The sequence below is a fragment of the Schistocerca piceifrons genome, chromosome 3, assembly GCF_021461385.2.
Source record: "Schistocerca piceifrons isolate TAMUIC-IGC-003096 chromosome 3, iqSchPice1.1, whole genome shotgun sequence".
NCBI classification, from domain to species: Eukaryota; Metazoa; Arthropoda; class Insecta; order Orthoptera; family Acrididae; genus Schistocerca; species Schistocerca piceifrons.
Genome location: NC_060140.1, coordinates 530,703,347 through 530,724,916, shown reverse-complemented (window position 1 = coordinate 530,724,916; position 21,570 = coordinate 530,703,347). Strand labels below are relative to the sequence as shown.

The window sequence follows — 21,570 nt, the reverse complement described above, 5'->3', positions numbered from 1 at the left end:
TTAATTGCCTGATGAATGAATAAACAAAGGGAACATCTAGCCAACCGAGGGCTTGCCGTCTGTTTACAAGATGAGGACAGCACATACCTGTATGTGGAGTAATTTAAGCTTACTGTACATGGCATTTAAAATGAATTATTCTGGTATTTTTATGTTCACATTAACAATTTCCTATATTTAAAAATGAAGTGAATTTTGTTTTAGATTAAAGGCAAGGAAACCACAAGATTAAAATTAATATTGAAGACAGAAGCTTAAGGCTAGGAAACTTACAGCACCTTGGAGAACTAAGTACAATGTAATTACTTATTACACGAAAATTTCAAACACTTACACTTCATAATTTCCTTCAGTCAACTGATTGTTTCCTGTTGTTGACAAGAGACTATGACAAGGATATAGAATGAGTATGGAGAATCCATAAGCAAGCAGCATTGACTGCACTCCTTACGATGGTAATTTTACTGGTGAAGTCAGTCATCCCATGGGAATGCCACACTCTTGAATAATATGATCAGGAAGTGTATCTCGCTAGCATATAAACAGCATCCTGCAGGACTGACAATTCTGGAATGTCTTATTCATAGAGCTGATGTCGCATGTTGTACATTAAAGAGGTAGCACGTCATTTCCAGATAAGAAAAAAAGAAGGAGCAACATGAAGAATGAAAGAAGGTAAGAAAGAAATATGCTGTCAGATGACACTTGTGAAAGATTTATTTTTCATGTTCAAATCCAGCAAGGTAGAATGGTTTCTACTAAAGTCTTACCAGAAGAGACCAACAACAACCAAAATTTTAGAATCCACTTGGACTGGTGATCATCCTTTCAATGGCATTACCCATGAAGCTTGTGAAGGCAATATTTCAAATAACATCTGGATCTATACATATCTTCCCTGGATTCATAAGGGGAGAGAGCGGAGGCATTACTGTTTCCTCTCCATTTTATTTTTCCGGGGTACATACTTATCAACAAGATGTAGAGTATGTTATCGGGATCTGGGTGCTGTGTGTCTGCTACCAGAACCAACTCCATCGTTCACCACGTGAAACGAAGTTCTCTTCAGAACTGTTAAAATTTAAATCAAATATGCACCACTACAACATCAAACAGTGGAAACCAACACACTTTTATTTTATGGTTTATTATTATTATATTATTGTATCCAGTGAAATAAGATGTTATGGTGTAAAAATACTTTGTAACTGCAGTATCACCTTTTTGTGGTTTGGATAACACTACCTGTCAACATAACAGTGAAAAAGAATGCAATCCCCCTCCTCAAGACCCTGAAATGATTCTCATACTTTCTAACATAGACAATTGGTTAAATAGATTCAGACTACCTTTCCAGAACTGCTTCTTGCTACCTATGTCTTCCTTCTCCCCTATAATGAGATCAAACACAATTTTGGCTGAACATGTTAGCATAAATTTCCATAGTACTGCACTGCTATACATAACAAAGCTACATTCATTGTTTCAGCCTGCCACAGGTGATCTTCGTGTGTGACTGGAATACTTGAAAATAGATGCTTCACTAGTTCTATTCAAATGCAGCAAGTTTGATAAATCGCAAGCAATAAATTTTACTGATTATTAAATGCCTAACGCTGAGGGGCATGAGCACACACAAGAGAATAGTCACTGGAGTATAAGTTTATAGTCACCTCCCTATGAACACTTTCTATGAAGGTGAGAGATAAGAAAAAGGTCACTCTTGAATGACAATCTAGTTGTAATGAAAATGGTTGATTTTTTCATAAAAACATACGTCCTTTAATGCTGGGGCATAAACCAGGGTATATACGTGGATGAAGAAAAAAATTCCGGGGTTTTTCCCGGACTTCCCGGTTCAAAATACACTTTCTCCCAGATGAACACACACTTTTTCCGTGTTAAGTGACGGTATATTTTCCCTCTGAACTGTAAAACCTACCCACCTTTTGAATGGTTATGTTTTTATACACAGGCATAGAATTTCCCAGCACTTTATAAAACGAAACTCAGGGAAGAAAACTCCTTTTGGAAAGATTTTTGATGTGCAGCAACATGTACTCTGCATATTTTTGTATTACGAAAGTATAAATTCAAATACCACCAAACACCGCATGTTACTTTCCAAACCATTGTAATAGAGATTGCGATGCGCTCCTGTAAGCCAGTCATAGCTCATGTCACATGATCCCGCCAGCTGATGACTGTGGATATTCAGACCACAGGACACGTGATGTAGTCAGCTAACAGCAACATCACTATTAAGTAGCGTGGATACACAAACAGGAAAAGTTAATGTTTTAAATTAATATACATAGTGTTGCTACAAGAAAAGAAAAGCTTTCACATATAATACTGGTCTCTAAGGTTCATAAGCTGCAAGAGAAGCTACGCTTTCACATATAATGTTGATATTTTTTGCGTGTGTTACACTTTGAGATATATCACACAAATGTGCAAGTAAAATTTTTAGCCAAGTCCAGTGACTTGTCCTGAAAGTTTTCCACAAATAAATTAGCTACTGCAGAGGAGAGAGAGCTTCCCGTAGCACTACAATTTACTCATAATAACGACATGAATGTCTGATCTTCTGGGCTCGAAATACTTCTAAATGGCTCGTCATCAAACTCTGTGACTTGAGAAATTCATCGCACATAGTTCAACTTGCGTAAAAGGAAATTTTCTTTGAAAGTAACACTTTTCAAACCACCATTGCAATAGTTTCCCGCGTCCTGTTAGAAATAGGTTCGTTTCAGTAGTCTTTAGAGAGCGCCAGGTAACAGGCGTTATAGCACTTGCGCAAGCTATGATGACATAGGACATCCGTATGTTCATGCATGTAAAACATTGAAAGATCTTACATTATATAACAAAAGAAAAAGAGACATCAGAGGATACTCCAAGAGCATCAGAATTTCGTGAACCATACTAACATGGCACATTTAAAGTGCATACTTAAAGAGCACATTCGTCTGTCCAGATTCCCAATGAAGTAGGCCTCGACCTGATTCTTTATTATGGCATAATGCCATACATGTTAGAAGATGAAGACATACACTTGAAATGCAGCGAGCAGTTGAAATTAGCCAATAGTGTGGAACTAAGCACTTTGTTTGTAACACATTGACTGCCTCAGCGTAAAAGATTAATAAAAACCAAATTCCATTAGCAAACCGACAAAAATAACTTCATTGTTCTACAAGGCGATGAATGCATGGCTGTCAGCAAACTGGAAATAAAATAAAATCTGAAACTAACAGCGCATATTGGCCTTCTGTAATTATGTGAATGTATTTTAATTCACCTGATAGCCAATGGCCACTGAAATCCATTTTGTTTTCATTTGACGTGAGAGCAGTAAACGAAGAGGAAACAGCAAAATCACTAAATGTAAACACAGGCCACGTGGAGACTACACACTTCCCCAGTATAACTCAAGACTGCTCCGCGCATCAGCCTCGGATCTATGATATTTCCGAACCGGGGCAGTACTAAGATAGTCCCTCCTTCCCTCCCTCCCTCCCTCCCTCCAGTGTTTGAGATGTGACGTCAAAAATTTTATAAAATCGCATTTTCAAAACTATGTTCATTTCGCAGTGCACATCTTTCTGAAGAGTCTGATACATAAAATACATATGTTCCATATGTTATTTGGTCTTAAGTGTGCCAGAGTGCAGTGCCACCCCTCTTTCTCCAGCTTATAACTTCTATCGCATGTCACTGTATTTCGCTCTGTAGAATTGAAACGTGTATATTTTGTACTGGATGCCATCACATAAAATTAAGGACAGTGGAAATTAAAATGTCCTGTGGTGTCTCTCTTGCTCCCAGTCACCCGGTTTGACATCCTGCCCCTCTTAAAAACACTCACAATTAATGCTGGATGGGATTATTTGTAACTGGGAGAACAAGAACTCTTCAGAAAATTTGGACTCTTTTATTGCCTGTTAGCTAATAACTTTCTGTTTTGGGTGACAAAATTAAATATAGGATACATAAAACCAGTAAAGACAAGAGACAAGCAAGAAAGTACACATTTCTTCAATCCTTAGCTCCTAGCATTGTTTTCTTTCTAATCTTGCTACAGCTTTACACTGCATGCTTTTCTTTCTGCGAAAGAATCTATTACCTCATCAAAGTTCGTCATATATTTTGCTACATTAAAAATCGAAATATTGTTGTCTAATACTGCGTAAGCTGTTAATACAAATAGAACCGAAGACTGGTGTGGTTTCTCGATCTGATTACGTCTATTTTGTCACTGTCTGCTAGATAAAACAAAATAGGCCTTTCTAACACTGCAGAAATTGTAACACACACCAAATAAATGTGACTGTTTTGGCACAAATGGTCATTTTTATAATATGACAGAATGTAATTCATGAAGACCAACATAAAATGCCTATTAGGCCTATTACAAGCAAAAAGCTTTATGTTAGAATATAGTTTAACACTTCATTCATATGCTCCAGTTTCTCGGGCATAAGATCGAAAACTAGTAGTATGAAATTTTTATATAAATTTGGAATCGTTATATTCTTCCCTAATTTGTGTGATGTCCCTGTATCTTCTCCTTCCTCCTCATTCTAACAAACAATCTTGTCGTGACTACTTCTGGAACTATATCTGCCTTTGTCAAAACTTATTCGCCGGTTAACTTCACTAACCCTGCCAGAATCACCAGTTTAGTTAGCCTTGATTATTCTCTGGTTAGGCATTGTTATGTTCGTACAAACCATTTTCCACGCTACTTCCAGAATAGAACTTAAGCGGCTGCTAGATGGGGACTGTACAACTGGCCCTTACTGGTGTAGCAATCTGGCCAAGCATTTTCTTACAAAATTTCATTTCCCTGAATACACTGAGAAGATAATACGTAATCTTCCTTACCTGTTAGTTATTTATTTCCACTCTGGTAGGTTTTTTTTTTTTTCCTATGGGACCAAACTGGTGATGGCATCAGTCCCTAGGCTTACATACTACTTAATCTAGCTTATGCTACGGACAACACACACCCCCATGCTTGAGGTAGGATTCGAACCTCCGGTGGGGCGAGACGCGCGAACCGTGACAAGTTGCCTCAGACCGCACGGCTACTGCACGCGTCTTACGATTCATTCAGAAACCAACTTACAGTGTGTGTTCAAAAACCAACAGAGATGCGCATCAAGATCATATGAGTAATCGATAGCCCAACGTGCACTGCTGCTTACACAGCCAACAGCCACATTTCTGTAGCCAAAAACTAGAGAAGGTACTACTCACACGCCACTCAACTGCTAAACTGCTAAAACGAATCTAATGTAAACAGTTGTGACGTCACGATCATCGGAGGCAATTTGTTGTTATGAAGCATTGCATAGTCTTCCTAAAGCCTTTGAAACATTTTGCTGCTCGCAGACACTTGTATGAGCACTATGTTTTTTATTGTATATAGCGCATTTCCTTTACAACTTAAGTTTTTATTTTCATTTTTTTGTCTTGTTCATGTTTTATTGCTGCAGTAGGGCTTTCCCCAGTTTTGTCCTGGATGAAAAAATTCCCGGGTCTCCCAGTTGTCCCAAGTCGTATACACCCTGAAAAACCCAAAGGACATAGTTAACTGGAAAAAAAAAGGAAGATTTTCTTGGTCAATTCTGTGGCAGCTGATTTATCAAGCACTTGTTGAGACAGCATGTACACTGGCATTAGCTATCCTGTGCAGGGATGTATTAGAGCAGCAGCTGCTACATCCAGTGGTCAGGAAAACTCATGTAGCGTGACGACAGCGACCATCAGTCTGCACTTAACGTTGGCCCCCATGAAGATCACCCATTCTGTATAGCTCTTAGCCATGTATTATCATTTTCTTAGAAATGTGGTTCTCATACACACATAAAAAATAAAAAAATATTCAAATCCTCCATTTGGGTGCCAAATACATACATATTTCCATTGGAAAAGTGGTGCCATTATCAACTATGTCCTTATATTCTACTGACTTTTTTTATTCACTGTGAAGGATTATGTAATTTGTTTTGAGATGGGAGAGGGTGAGGATGAATTGGGTACTTTAATGTTATTTTGAAAAGGCCTAAAACTTCCGTATTGGTGTCTGTAAGTGCTGGTTTTAGATGACCCAACACCCTAATTTTACCTTTTTTCTTCATAGTCTCCTGCTCCCTATTGTTGACGTGACTATAGGTCAGGCAGCATTGATTCCTTTGCGGTGACCACTATGTTTCACCAGTTGTTCTACACCAGAATAGAAATGGTAACGTGTGTGACAAATTTGCACATATACCTTTAAATGCATGGATCTGTGCATGGCTCTGTTATTAATTCACTCACATATAATTTCAATATATCCTATATTGGAGTAGAGTCTTCAAAGGTGTGGAATGAATCAAATTATTGTTGACTGGCAGATACAGTCACTGCAAACTACTGTTATAGTTTCTACTAAAAACCAATTACAATTATTGTTATATGACGGTTGGAACTTGTGATGTTACAAAATAAAAGTGATGTTGTTATTCAATGGAAAGTTGGAAATTGAGATTTAGCTTACTGTTTTATCAATCACAATTGGCGTGAGAATCATGGATTGGCCATTGTCATAAAATATTGCATTATGAGATGTGAATAGTTTTTACTTGCAGTTTCGCGTGGCTTGAGGCAGTCACAACTAGCATGCTATTGATTAAGAAATTGCGTTATCGTCTTTCTAATTACTTCATGATCGTAGATACGATCATACCCAGTTGTGAAGTTATTGTTATGACAAAACAATTTCCTAAGGGACCAGAAAGTTCTTAAGGGCGCAAAAACAACTGTAACATCACACAAAAGGGAAATTCAATATTAATGCTGATGCAAGAAGACGATAAAACAGTTTTCTTTTTATCAATGTAACACGCACACTGGACTGCTGATGTTGGTGTCTGTAATATTAGCAAAATGCATAATTAAAATGAAAATAATACTGAGGAGATGATAGGAATGAGCACTGCTAAATGATTTAGTATTCTCAGAACAAATATTTATTATAACTGAAACATATATCGTACCTTAAGCTTAGTACTACAATGACGGTAGATTTTTATGTCCGTATCATGTCCATTGAGCGCTCTTTTATATAGCCGTTGTCTTCTTTGAGTCGCTCGTGCATCATCACGGTAAGTTATAACAGTTCTTTACACTTCACTCAAACTTAGACATAACACGTTTTTACACATTTAGTAAAAATTAGATCAGACTGCCACAAATCTGCGTCCATCTTACTTGAGAAAAACAGTACAAGTCTTTAGCGCTCAAGGCTCCATTTGTTCTCCAGCAAACAAAATAGTGAAGGATCGTATATCTATCCGTATTTTTCTGTTTTTATTGCCGCCCAAAGACGACGAATTACATCATTAGAAAATTCCACCATCGCTATGCGACACCTTATTATACATTAATCATTATTTATAAACAAATATTTGCCTTCTGGCTGAGAGTATTAACTACTCGTATTTGCTGTTTTAATGAAGTCAAAAATAGCGAATATCACAAACTTTAACAGTGGCAACTATTTATTTACAGCTCATACAAAACAGATGTGTGTTTCAAAGTTTTACTGACCTTCAAAGTAGTCAACCAGCATTGTGTATAATCCGTTGCCAGTGATGGGGAAGTCGTAGGATACTCTTAGAAGTGCCAATTGTGTTGACAGTTCTAGCAGCGTGGAATATTGCCTGACAAATTTGTAGCAGTTCTGAAGTGAATGCCATGAAGTGTTTCCTTCAGTTTAGAAATAGAGTTGAACACACGAAGGCTTAAGTCAGGGGAGTGCACTAGGTGGTATAGCACTTAGCAGCCCCATCAGTCAAACAAATCAGTAACAGATTGCACTGTACGTGCTTGAGCATTGTCCTGCAAAATGGTGGTCAGGTCCTGCAGAAAGTATCATCACTTCTGTCTCTAAGCTGGTCGTAGGTTGTGTTCCAAAAATGAACAACATAGAGACAGAAGTGATGACTCTTTCTGCAGGACAATGCTCAAGCATGTGCAGTGCAAGCTTTTACTGATTTGTTTGACTGACGACGCTGCTAAGTGCTATACCACCTACTGCACTCCCTGACTTGAGCCATGGGAAGTTCAACTTGATTTCTAAACTGAAGGAAACACTTCACGGCATTCGCTTCAGAACTGCTACAAATTCGCCGGGCAATAGACTGGACCACTCAAACTGTCAACAAAACTGGCACTGCTAAGAGTATCCTACAACTTTCACATCGCTGGCAATGGGTTACACACTATGCTGGTGACTATTATGAAGGTCAGTAGAACTTCGAAACACATATCTATTTTGTACAAGCTGTAAATAAATAGTTGCCACTATTAAAGATCCAACCCTCATAGGAGATTAGGATGAAACAGCTACTTTGGGAAAAAACCATTAATCTACTATAGTACGTCCTACTACAGATTATATCTAAAAAGAAAGATGATGAAACTTACCAAACAAAAGCGCTGGCAGGTCGACAGACACACAAACAAACACAAACATACACACAAAATTCTAGCTTTTGCAACCAATGGTTGCCTCGTCAGGAAAGAGGGAAGGAGAAGGAAAGACAAAAGGATATGGGTTTTAAGGGAGAGGGTAAGGAGTCATTCCAATCCCGGGAGAGGAAAGACTTACCTTAGGGGGAAAAAAGGACAGGTATACACTCGCACACACACACATATCCATCCACACATACACAGACACAAGCAGACCTGCTTGTGTCTGTGTATGTGTGGATGGATATGTGTGTGTGTGCGAGTGTATACCTGTCCTTTTTTCCCCCTAAGGTAAGTCTTTCCTCTCCCGGGATTGGAATGACTCCTTACCCTCTCCCTTAAAACCCATATCCTTTTGTCTTTCCTTCTCCTTCCCTCTTTCCTGACGAGGCAACCATTGGTTGCGAAAGCTAGAATTTTGTGTGTATGTTTGTGTTTGTTTGTGTGTCTGTCGACCTGCCAGCGCTTTTGTTTGGTAAGTTTCATCATCTTTCTTTTTAGATATATTTTTCCCACGTGGAATGTTTCCCTCTATTATATTCATATCATTAATTTGAATCCTACTACAGATTATGTAACTTAGCTGATTTTAGTGAACCTGTTAGCTATTTCTATAATGGATAAGATAGAAACCTGCTTAATATGAACATTATTTCATACTTATTTTTCTAAAAAAAAGTCTTATTACTTCAAACGTGGCAAGGAATTTTGAAATAAAATTTTAAAATTTGCTCTCTGAGCCACATTGATAGCGAAATATATCTGCTTAACCTAAACAAATGAGATGTTACTTCTGTCTTGTTTCTCTTCAAACACTGTCAGTGCTTTCTTGGACAAACTTTAGTCTTCCATGAAAATATTTATTTTATCTCTGGAGGTTGTCAAGGAAACATGCTTCATTTTGTTGTTAATAATACCAGTGTGTGTCTGCATCTGCCACTGTTAGAACATTTACAGCTGAACTTTTTTCTCCAAGAAAAAAGTTTTTGGAAACACCGGAAAAGAAACACAGTGCATCTCAAAACTCTTAACCATTTAGTAGATAAACCAACTTTAAGTACATTTTTATCAACTATTCATTTTCTATTTGCCAATATAATTTGATAAACATGCGCATTAGTTGAACTGGATATATGTCCATCCCAAGGGACTAGATTCAAAGCTTGCATGTTTGTCACTGAACTGCTCATCCCATTCAGACACTTCTCTTTCATTTGCAGTCTCATGCCTGTATTTCTATCAATATTAGGAACCTCAGATATTTATTTCTATACAAATATAGATCAACAGTATCTGAATGCTCGTCAGTAGCTGACATTTTCAAATCTTTTATCTATAAAACCTTTAAGTTCAATAACAACTGCAAATACCAAATACACCAACCTGAAGATTGAGAACTCCCTGTAAAATCACCACCAGCTGGAGTCTGCGTGTTGACTGAACGTGTCGACCTCAGCAGATCTGCCAGTGGCGCTCGGTGTCCTTCTGGTGTCGCTTGGTATGTCTGCAACTGCCCATGGTCACACACAACACTTCCCCATGAGCCCAAACAACAGGTAGTACCTACAAATGCAATCTGTACATCTTATGGCTGATATTTAACTGTCACTCATCATATCACTATCCATAGGCTTTACATAATAATCAAATGTGATTACACTTTATTTCACTACTCAAAGATAATATTATGCCCCTGATATTTTATCTCAATCCACAAAAAATTCATTCTGGTAATTTCACTCAAATTATTTTTATGTTTAAAAATCCATCTAGCATCTGTAAATGTCTAATGTGCATCAAATTTGTCCCACACTTTTTTACAGCACTGCCACCACCCATTCCCATTATTCCCATTATTTGTCTGAGAACGTGACATAATAAATTTCTGAACTAAAGCTTTCTTGTTACTCTTTCTCTAAGCTCAAAATCTTCCTTCACATTTCTCATATGCCACTGTCTTTTGATTCCGGTTCTTATGTCTCTGCAAAAAGTTCGGAGTGAATTGAATTGTCCCAAATATTAACACACACAAAAAATAATGGTTCCATGAATAAATCCTGTTTAAATGACCATTTTTAAATTCTCCCCATACACATGACATTACACAATCTCTTATGAGTCATTTTGGCAGCCTACTGTCTACCTTCTTTCTTAAACAAGAACTGAACTAGTCACATTCTGGACCATGCATACTATGTAAACAAGACTTCTTCACTGTAATATTATTGATGATACAATAAAATGTCTTTGGTAAATCAGAAAAAATTCCTCTTGGTGATATCTGATTACACACTGAATTCTAGTCATGAAGCAGTCAGTCTATGTTGGCTACAGCTTCTTTTAGATAACTCCATCTAATGGTGTCATGAAGTCAACACACTTTTTGTTTTTAAAGATTTGCTCTTCAGTTATCCAAATAACAAATAATCATTACTCCTAGAGAGCTACACTTAAGTAGTACATGCACAAGCTAAAATCTAACTTCCAAAGATTTTTGTGTGTTTTTTTACTACATTAATATTACTTTAATAATGCAAGAGCCATGCAGTGCACTAAGGTTTATGAGTTACATTTTTGTGATCCTAATTTTCAAATTTTAATTATGTTTCTCCAACCAAACCTGACAATATGTGAGAGTGTACAGATGTGTATTCTTACATAAGTGATCATTTGACAGTATACATACCTTCTCCTCTTCCCTTTCAGAATCCTGTGGACCGCCTCCAGCTTTCAGCACTAGCCTCTCTATCTCTTGGTTCAGCCCCTCTATCGAACTCCTCATTGTGGGCCGAGGCACTATTGGTTTCACTGGAATGGTGACCAGAATTGCCTTAGTTGTGTTTGTACCTGTATTTCCATGCACAAGAAATTATTTTTATCATGCCTGTTGGAGAAGTTACAGCTTTCTCCTAATTGAGACTTGGCACACATCAAGCAGGAAACACACCAATATGTTGCTAACCTTGGATTTCAGTGTCTGTAACAAATTTCTGGCTAACTATTATGCTGAGAGCAGTGCAGTGACAAGCACCTAGGAATGAATTACATTTGGAACCGAGTATAAATATTCGTGACAAATAGCTTTTTTTTCAAACTACATAAAAAAACTGCTACGTAAGAGCAGTTTTATCTTTAATTGGCTCCAATATATCACAATTTTTGCACTGAAATAACAGCAGAATTATATTCACTCTAACCAATGTTCTCCCCCCATAAATACACACACATTAAAAAATTTCTGTATTGTATGTTTTCACTAAATGTGGAATGAGCAGAAGGCCAACTCTTGGCAGAAAGTGGAGCTTCATAGACTATTTAAGATAAGCACCATGAAATCTATTAGGAACCATACAGAAATACAGTAACACTCTTCAGCAATACACCTGACAAGACTATAAAATTCTAAGATGGGTATTAACTGATAATGGCCATATCAGTAATTACTAATATAGACGAAAAGTGATTTTTTTTTGCTTCGTATTTAGTAAGGAGTCGCACTGTGCTAATCAGTCCTGCATGCATCAAATCCCAGGAAGAGGCTACAGATTGATGTGGTGATGTATAGTAGTAAGCTGTACTTTTCCATCTTAACTTATTTTTGGGCGAGTCCTGAGTCAATTTGATAATTTGAAAAGATTTGCTCTTTGGAGTAAGTAGAATAAATAACCAAATCCCCTCTGAAGTAGAAGAGTTAACTTTTTGTATGGTGGGACACAGGTAGTGCTCTCAAGTACCTAAACTATATCTGTAAATATTTCTAGGGCTCACTGAGGCTTGGACTGATTCCGCACTGCTGTAAGATCTAGTGAACAATCTGATGAATTCAGGATCCTATTAAACTTGATCTCATTATAGTTATATGGGTTTCTTAGTTGGCTGAATTCCCAACAATAAATAATGTCAATAGTTTAACAGACAAGTTTAGTAATGATCAATAAATGATCCATTGGAAGTATGATTTTGACCACTTCTCATGAATTAGAAAAAAAAAAAAATTAAATATAAACTAACTACCAAAAATTTCAACATTACACTTTGTTCTTTTTTAATTCGATTTTTTTGTGCCTTTTGGTCAACTGAGATCTACGCAATACTAAGCATTTGCAACTGGGACAAACTAATGCTGCTAAGTCTTCCACCAAGACTGTTCTACTGGCAGAAGCTTTAAGAATTTTGCAAAACTATATTATTCCATCCTCCACACTGAATCCAAACTCCAACAAAATTTCAGTTGTTATTCAGGGATTTTTTTGAGTATTTTGGTGTTAGGGCCTCATGGTCTCTGGTGGCTTGTTACGGAGTGATATACTGAGCGAGGTGGCGCAGTGGTTAGCACAATGGACTCTCATTCGGGAGGACGACAGTTCAATCCCGAATCCGGCCATCCTGATTTAGGTTTTCTGTGATTTCCCTGAATCACCTCAGGTAAATGCCGGGATGGTTCCTTTAAAAGGACATGGCCGACTTACTTCCCCATCCTTCCCTATCCGATGGGACCGATGACCTCGCACTTTGGTCTCCTCCCCCCCAAATCAACCCAACCCATACCAGGAACCAGGTACAGAGTGATAATGTGATAAGGATTTATTTGGTTTGTACACAAATTACCTTTCTCAACATGAAAATATCTCGGGAAAAGTGGAAAAGGCTGTAATACCAAAAGATACAACACAAATGACACAGTAATGCAATAACCCTCCTCAGACAAAACACATGCACTGTGACGCAGTTGCAGTCAGTGCAGGAACAACTAAGCAAAGCATTGTGTTACTTTTCAACTGTATTCAGTGAACCCATACATGAGGTGCATATTGGCCAACTCTTCATCAGTAAATCTATGTTTACTGCTGTGAATTCCTATTAATCTACAACAAACACTGCCTGAAAACCTAACCTCTTCTCAACAGAAAAAGTAGTACTAGTTGTAAACTAGAGGGCAGAGAGTAAAGTGGTATTGCCATCAACAGCAAGTATCACAAGTGAAATGAACAAATTTGTTACCAAACAAGACATACAGTGCATACCTGATAACATTTGCTCCCTCGTGCTGGTATTTTCAGTACAATACAGACACCAAGATAAATGAAGATACAAAAAGGGAAATGCAATTACTCTGTAATGATCCACCAGAAATGATCCATCTCTTCTATTAAATTATTCAAAAAATTGTACCTGAACAACCTCCAAAAATTTTTTACAGTGGACTCTGGGTTCACCTTGTATACTGTCAGTTGTGTTTGCTTATACTCTCATATTAAAGTAGCTCTGGCAAAAAGAACAAGCAGAACTGATTGACACCTTTAATGTATAGTCAATATCACAATGATGCACAGTATTATTGCAGATCAATATCATTTTTCTACTGATAAGAGAACACTGAAATTCATATTTAAAACAATTTTTAATGGGGCATATCACAATCTTACACAACAAATTTATAAAAAGGCAATATACAAGCAGAGTGTGTATCTATTAGTACTTTTACTGGCACATCAGCAAGTATTTTGTCTTGAACGAAAAGTACAGCTTTAAGGGTAACTGCACGTATGAAAATAGATACAGTTTAACCACAAAGATGTGTTCGACTTTTTTTTTTTTTTAACAAACTTGATGAAATCTATGGTGGGAACCTAAAACATTTACCAAAGGTTTAGAGATCTGACAAAAGTGTCAACATTATTAATAACAAAACAATTACCACACAAAAGCATATAATACATTGAACAGAGTGAATGCAAAATGATAGCTTCTCACATATCAGAGTGCACAGCATTTCAATGATTTCTACTGCATTTGTTAGAAGCACCTGAAAAACTAATTTCATTGATACTATCTGTAAGAAAGGTGAAGAAGGCTAGTGGTAACGACAAGAAGTATATGACAAAATTTCATCAAAAATACGCGAACTTCAGCACTAGAAACACAGACCACTAAGGAATGTTTGGTTCATAAATATCACTTAGTAAGTGTGAAAAATATGTACTTGCTGGTCAGAAATTTTCTTTTGCATATGTACAATATGGTAATGTGGAGACATTTTTTCACATTTTTTCAATCATTGCTCTACAAGCTTCAGCAGGAGATACAAAATTAGAGGACAAGTTAATAAAAAATTAGGAGTTTAGAGAAGATGTTTGTGGCTTGTACTTTCTTTGCCCTTGGAGGGTGGGGGGAGGAAGCCTTCTGGAAGTGTGAGGTGAAGTGCATCAGCAAGAGAGAAGTTACAAGAAGGAAGCAAGGAACATGATGGAATAGGAAATCAGCTAAGTTCTTTTCAACAGCCCTGACATTTGATTTTAATGATTTGGGGAACTGTATAGTGAATTGACTACCATTAAAAAGAGTTCCATGTTTTCAGTACTGTGCTGTCTTGTTTGGCATGGAAGCCACAGGAGATTGATGGTAAGGTTAAATGGGAATCATTGGTTTTCTCGTGGGAAGTGGTATTTCAGGGTGGGAATATGACGAATTAAGTTTAGATGGCTTCCCCTCACATGTTCTTTTCTTGCTGTACTAAAGCAAGGAAAAATAAAGCCATTTCAGATGCTGGTGACCATTATCCTCTCTCTCTCTCTCTCTCTCTCTCTCTCTCTCTCTCTCTCTCTCTCTCTCTCTCTCTGTGTGTGTGTGTGTGTGTGTGTGTGTGTGTGTGTGTGTGTGTGTGTGTGCGTGTGTGTGTGTGTGTGCCAACCAAGTTTCATCTTGAGGTGAATGGTTAGCTGTCACAATCTTTCGTACATTCTGTGTTGTAATTTAATTACTGTATGGGTACTGTTCTCATTCCATAAGAAGTCAGAAGATATAGGCTTACACTCTGTCATGTTGCAAACAGTTTTCATTAAAAGATGTAACACTGACAAGTAATAAGTGCTTCCTAATACAAGATGGCGTAAATAAAACTCACTGGATTATACTGATGATTTTCTGAGAGAGTATACATATTCTGCAATTCAGATACCCATTCTCTAGAACAACACCTCATCTGAAGAAATACAGAAAATCTGAATGTATCAACATCAATCCACTCTTTACCATTTTGATTAAATTATCTTTTCGAGTCATCCGTCTCTGACCGCTTTGATGCACCCTGCCACAAGTTCCTCTATTGTGGCAACTTCTTGATGTCAGAGCCCTTTAATATTAATTTTTCTCCCTACTGAAAAGTTTTTTTATTTGTGTCACTGCTTCTTCAAGGTACAGGTTTGAATAGCAGAAAAGAAAGACTGCAACCTTATCTTATGCCATTTTTAATCCAAACTCTGTTTTTTGTCTGCAGTTATTATTGTTCCCCCTTACTTCTTTTACTTTACCTGTCTTTCCCTATAGATTATTTCATTTCTTTTGAGAATTTCTAATGTCTAGCATCCAGCATTTTCTAGGTCGACAAAGCACAAAGAAGTGTCCTAGTATCTTTCTTAAGCACTGCTTGTATTATCAAACATGACACTGGAATGGCAACCCAGGTGCCTTTACTGTACATGAAAACTACCTAGAGCAGTTGAACAGAGAACTGACTCATGGCGATAACATATTAGACATTCTGGTGACGAACAGACCCGAACTATTTGAAACAGTTAACACAGAACAGGGAATCAGCTATCATAAAGCGGTTACTGCATCGATGATTTCAGCCGTAAATAGAAATATTAAAAAAGGTAGGAAGAATTTTTCTGTTTAGAAAAAGTGACAAAAAGCAGATTACAGAGTACCTGACGGCTCAACACAAACGTTTTGTCTCAAGTACAGATAGTGTTGAGGATCAGTGGACAAAGTTCAAAACCATCGTACAATATGCGTTAGATGAATATGTGCCAAGCAAGATTGTAAGAGATGGGAAAGAGTCACCGTGGTACAACAACTGAGTTAGAAAACTGCTGCGGAAGCAAAGGGAACTTCACAGCAAACAAACATAGCCAAAGCCTTGCAGACAAACAAAAATTACGCGAAGCGAAATGTAGTGTGAGGAGGGCTATGCAAGAGGTGTTCAATGAATTAGAAAGTAAAGTTCTATGTACTGACTTGGCAGAAAATCCTAAGAAATTTTGGTCTTATGTCAAAGCGGTAGGTGGATCAAAACAAAATGTCCAGACACTTTGTGACCAAAATGGTACTGAAACAGCGGATGACAGACTAAAGACTGAAATACTAAAGGTCTTTTTCCAAAGCTGTTTCACAGAGGAAGAGTGCACTGTAGTTCCTTCTCTAGATTGTCGCACAGATGACAAAATGGTAGATATCGAAATAGATGACAGAGGGATAGAGAAACAATTAAAATCGCTCAAAAGAGGAAAGGCCGCTGTACCTGATGGGATACCAGTTCGATTTTACACAGAGTACACGAAGGAACTTGCCCTCCTCCTTGCAGCAGTGTACCATAGGTCTCTAGAAGAGCATAGCATTCCAAAGGATTGGAAAAGGGCACAGGTCATCCCCGTTTTCAAGAAGGGACGTCGAACAGATGTGAAGAACTATATACCTATATCTCTAACATCGATCAGTTGTAGAATTTTGGAACACGTATTATGTTTGAGTATAATGACTTTTCTGGAGACTAGAAATCTACTCTGTAGGAATTAGCATGGGTATCGAAAAAGACGGTAGTGTGAAACCCAGCTCGTGCTATTCATCCACGAGACTCAGAGGGCCATAGACACGGGTTCACAGCTAGATGCCGTGTTTCTTGACTTCCGTAAGGTGTTCGATACAGTTCCCCACAGCCGTTTAATGAACAAAGTAAGAGCATATGGACTATCAGACCAATTGTGTGAATGGATTGAAGAGTTCCTAGATAACAGAACGCAGCATGTCATTCTCAATGGAGAGAAGTCTTCCGAAGTAAGAGCGATTTCAGGAGTGCCGCAGGGGAGTGTCGTAGGGCCGTTGCTGTTCACAATATACATAAATGACTTTGTGGATGACATCGGAAGTTCACTGAGGCTTTTTGCGGATGATGCTGTGGTATATCGAGACGTTGTAACAATGGAAAATTGTACTGAAATGCAGGAGGATCTGCAGCGAATTGACGCATGGTGCAGGGAATGGCAATTGAATCTCAATGTAGACAAGTGTAATGTACTGCAAATACAAAGAAAGAAAGATCCTTTATCATTTAGCTACAATATAGCAGGTCAGCAACTCGGAGCAGTTAATTCCATGAATTATATGGGAGTAGGCATTAGCAGTGATTTAAAATGGAATGATCATATAAAGTTGATCGACGGTAAAGAGGATGCCAGACTGAGATTCATTGGAAGAATTCTACAGAAATGCAATCTGAAAACAAAGGAAGTAGATTACAGTACACTTGCTCGCCCACTGCTCGAATATTGCTCACCAGTGTGGGTTCAGTACCAGACAAGGTTGATAGAAGAAAGAGAGAAGATCCAACGGAGAGCAGTGCGCTTCATTACAGGATCATTTAGCAATCGCGAAAGCGTTACAGAGACGATAGATAAACTCCAGTGGAGAGACGATAGATAAACTCCAGTGGAAGACTCTGCAGCAGAGACGCTCAGTAACTCGCTACAGGCTTTTGTTGAAGTTTCGAGAACATACCTTCACCGAAGAGTCAAGCAGTATATTGCTCCCTCCTACGTATATCTCGCGAAGAGACCATGAGGATAAAATCAGAGAGATTAGAGCCCACACAGAAGCATACCGACAATCCTCCTTTCCACGAATAATACGAGACTGGAATAGAAGGGAGAACCGATAGAGGTACTCAAGGTACCCTCCACCACACACCGTCAGGTGGCTTGCGGAGTATGGATGTAAATGTAGACGTAGAAGTCAAACTGATTGTCATCTAACAGATCTCCAATTTTCTTCTACATCTTTCTGTACATTGTACTCATCAGCAACTCAAATGCATTGGCTGTTAAGTTGACTGTGTGATAGTTCTCACATTTTGTGGCTTTTGATATCTTCAGGACAGTGTTATGATATTTTTCTGAAAAAACCATGTTGTGTTTCAAGTTCAGATTCCACAAACTCGAATCATCTTCGACTGCTTCTTCCCTCTATGATTTTACAAATTTTAATGGAATGTTACCTATGCTTTCCGTCTTACGCATGTCATGAAGACACAGAGGAAGATATGTTGACATGTGTTCTGGCTGCTACATTAGAAACTGAAGAGGCGTCACATGAGATGGCGAGCGTTTACCAGAACGTGCTTCATAGGTACAATATCTGTAAAGACTCTTGTGGTTGCCACATCAAACCACTGTTGTACTGCATCAGTACTGTTCTGTATGTATAGTATGCTGGGTTCTTTCTTGTTATGGAATAACGCACATACCTAATGTTTAAGTGTTAATACAAACAAACTTGCTTAACTGATAAATGGATGTTTTGTTATGTTTCCCTTTGGAACGTTACCTAACAACTGTACTGTCTCACGCCTAACTCAGTTCCTCACACAGAAGTGGATGAGTTAAACATCTGAATTGAAACAGTCGTACCACAGAAATAATGTTTCTGGAGATGAGTTTGTACTCAAAATATTATGTACTCATTCCCCTGTACATGTCCTAGAAGTTTGTAATGGGAATTTCTCAGCACCCTGTATCTCTGCTCTTGGATTCACCATACAATCCAGTAATCCAGCTAGTATTTGTTCCTATTAGCTGGGATGTACAGCAGAACTCAATAAGCGTTTCTCCTCTCATTACTATTGACAAGCTCATTGTCCCACAATTCTGTCTTCTATTCCTTCCCCTAATATTTTGTTACAATCAGTTTGGTATTCAATGCCCTCATACTTACTCACCTTCCCCTCCACCCTTCTGGTTGAGATGTAACAATGTGTATACTTTAAGTATTGTTGTTACCTAAGGTTTTCTGTCAAGTCTTGTGAGAAGAATTGTATCACTGATCACTCAACTATTCACAGTAACTCCCTCTTTGTCTTATCTATGCACCTATTCTCAATGAATATTTCCCATTATATCTTTCTCTGATGCTGTTGGCATCACCCTATACTCATCTGACCAGAAATCTCTATCTTCTTTCCATTTCACTCTACTGTGTCCTGTGATACTGCACTTCCCTTTTCAGATTTTCTAGGTTCCCTATCAGATTTCAATTTCCAACAATCCTTGCACATAGTCATTAAATGCTGGAAATGCTTTTTTAATGCAGTCTATTTTGACTACCTGTATTAACTAGTTCATTAGTGTAATTGACCATTTTTCTCAAGGTATTTTCAGTTTCCTTTAATAAAGGTGGGCTGCCCTTTGTGCAATATAGATTGTATTGAAGTGTCAATAAATTTGCTTTCATTACCTGTCCATACTTTGAAATAAATGCTGGGTAGACTTTTCCCAGTGCTGTTCATTGCACCAACACATTTTTTCCTTGTAGATTTCAATTTGCCCTCTGAATGAAAGAATGAAAAGTTAATGTTATACCAGAAATGGATCTTCAACCTCTAACTTGTTAAAATCAGTATTTCCCTTGTCTGCTGTTGTAATCGAACAAGTTGATGTACTGGTAAAATATTGGATGGTTGTCAAAGTAGAGTAAGATGTCTGGTGGATCTTCAGTCATGACCTATTCCGATAATAAATGCACTCTTAAGGAACGGACGTAAGACATTCTACAATTTCTTTCTTGACCACATCCATTTTCCAATGCTTTCCTTTGAGTTTCCAGATGTTTCATGCGTTACACTGGGCTGGTGATTATTTACTTTGCTCTGTGTTAGGATTTCAAAGTGTACCTTTGCACTTTTTTGTTCTTTGCAAAGTCCTTGATGTGAGCCCACGTACGGTTTGTATTATTGAACTGATATTAGTATGATAGTTGTAAGCAAAGTGTACAACCCCCTAATGCTCAGAACTGCATGAAAATTTGCTTAGAATGTAAATCACTAATCCCAAAAATAGTGGTATCAGCCATCCGCATGCAAAACTATGTAGCTTGCCACCAGACGCATTTGAATGATCACCTATTCAAGGTTTAACTATTCAAGGTTTAAGAGAGGAACTTCGGTAACAAAAAGAAACAAAATATTGATATAATACACCTTAACACATTGGTTAAATATGTTTTCCAAAGGCATTTGAGCTGTCTGACATTACTTCTAGGTAGTGACTTCTACCAAGTAAAATTTTTCTGTCAGAGAGTACATCAGGGATGTGTGCAAGAAGTAGTTGAATGTAGCCTACATAACAGCATGAGCTTTGTGTTTCACAGCAATTAGTGGAGGCAATTTTGTCAAATTCTGATAACAACAAATAAAAAATGAGCAACGATTCATTTTGTTAAAAAAAATTAAAAACATAAAATCAAATTTGCTGGAACCACAAAAGTAGGCACAATATGTAACATAACATAAAACAATCTGTGATGACGAAGTTTGGTTGCTGGGGCACTCAACTGTGTGGTCATCAGCACCTGTACGATGTCCCAATTTTTACACAACCCAATTTTTTCACAATCCAATGTAGCCACTGCCACGAACGATGATGATGATGATGATGATGACAACAAAAACAACCAGTCCCCAGGCAGAGAAAGGCCCCAACCCTGCCAGGAATCAAACCTGGGACCCCATGATCCAGAGGCAACAACACTAGCCACTAGACCACGAGCTATGGACACAATCTGCGATACTTGATATATAGCCAAAATGGTAAATTATTGTGAGACACACACACAATCAGTGACCACCAATGGTCTTCTGCATAGTTACTTGAACTCTTCATCAAATGTAGCCTAGCTTTGTTGGCTATGCATAACCACAACCAAACTATCATTGTTCAACCCAACTTAGAACACAACATACGTGCCAGATCAGTCTGTTGCCATGACCTTCATTACAAACAAACAGCACAAACATTAGAAGCTGTGACAACAGGAATTTAAGGACACTGCAACACCTTTGGCCTGAAAACATGCATTGATTATTTCTACAACTGTTTTAAATGGTCCTCAATGTTCTGGATACTGAACTGGGACGGAGTTGTTGACTGATCTGGTCCCACGCATTTTCTATCAGAGAAAGAATTGACAATCTTGCTGGCCAAGGCACTACCTCAA

At 37.9% G+C, this 21,570-nt stretch overlaps 1 protein-coding gene across 2 annotated transcripts in view; it reads right to left on the bottom strand.

The window, feature by feature from the left end:
* LOC124790023 (protein FAM117B-like) overlaps positions 1 to 21,570 on the bottom strand; it is an 80,223-nt gene that overhangs the window by 42,518 nt on the left and 16,135 nt on the right. The window contains exons 5-6 of one of the 2 annotated variants that reach the window (XM_047257576.1): positions 11,213 to 11,334; positions 9,910 to 10,036 (exon numbers count right to left, since the gene is read on the bottom strand). In XM_047257576.1, coding sequence (XP_047113532.1) covers positions 9,910 to 10,036; positions 11,213 to 11,334 — 249 coding nt within the window. The remainder of the gene's footprint in view (positions 1 to 9,909; positions 10,037 to 11,212; positions 11,335 to 21,570) is intronic. The other variant, XM_047257577.1, reaches the window with a different exon arrangement.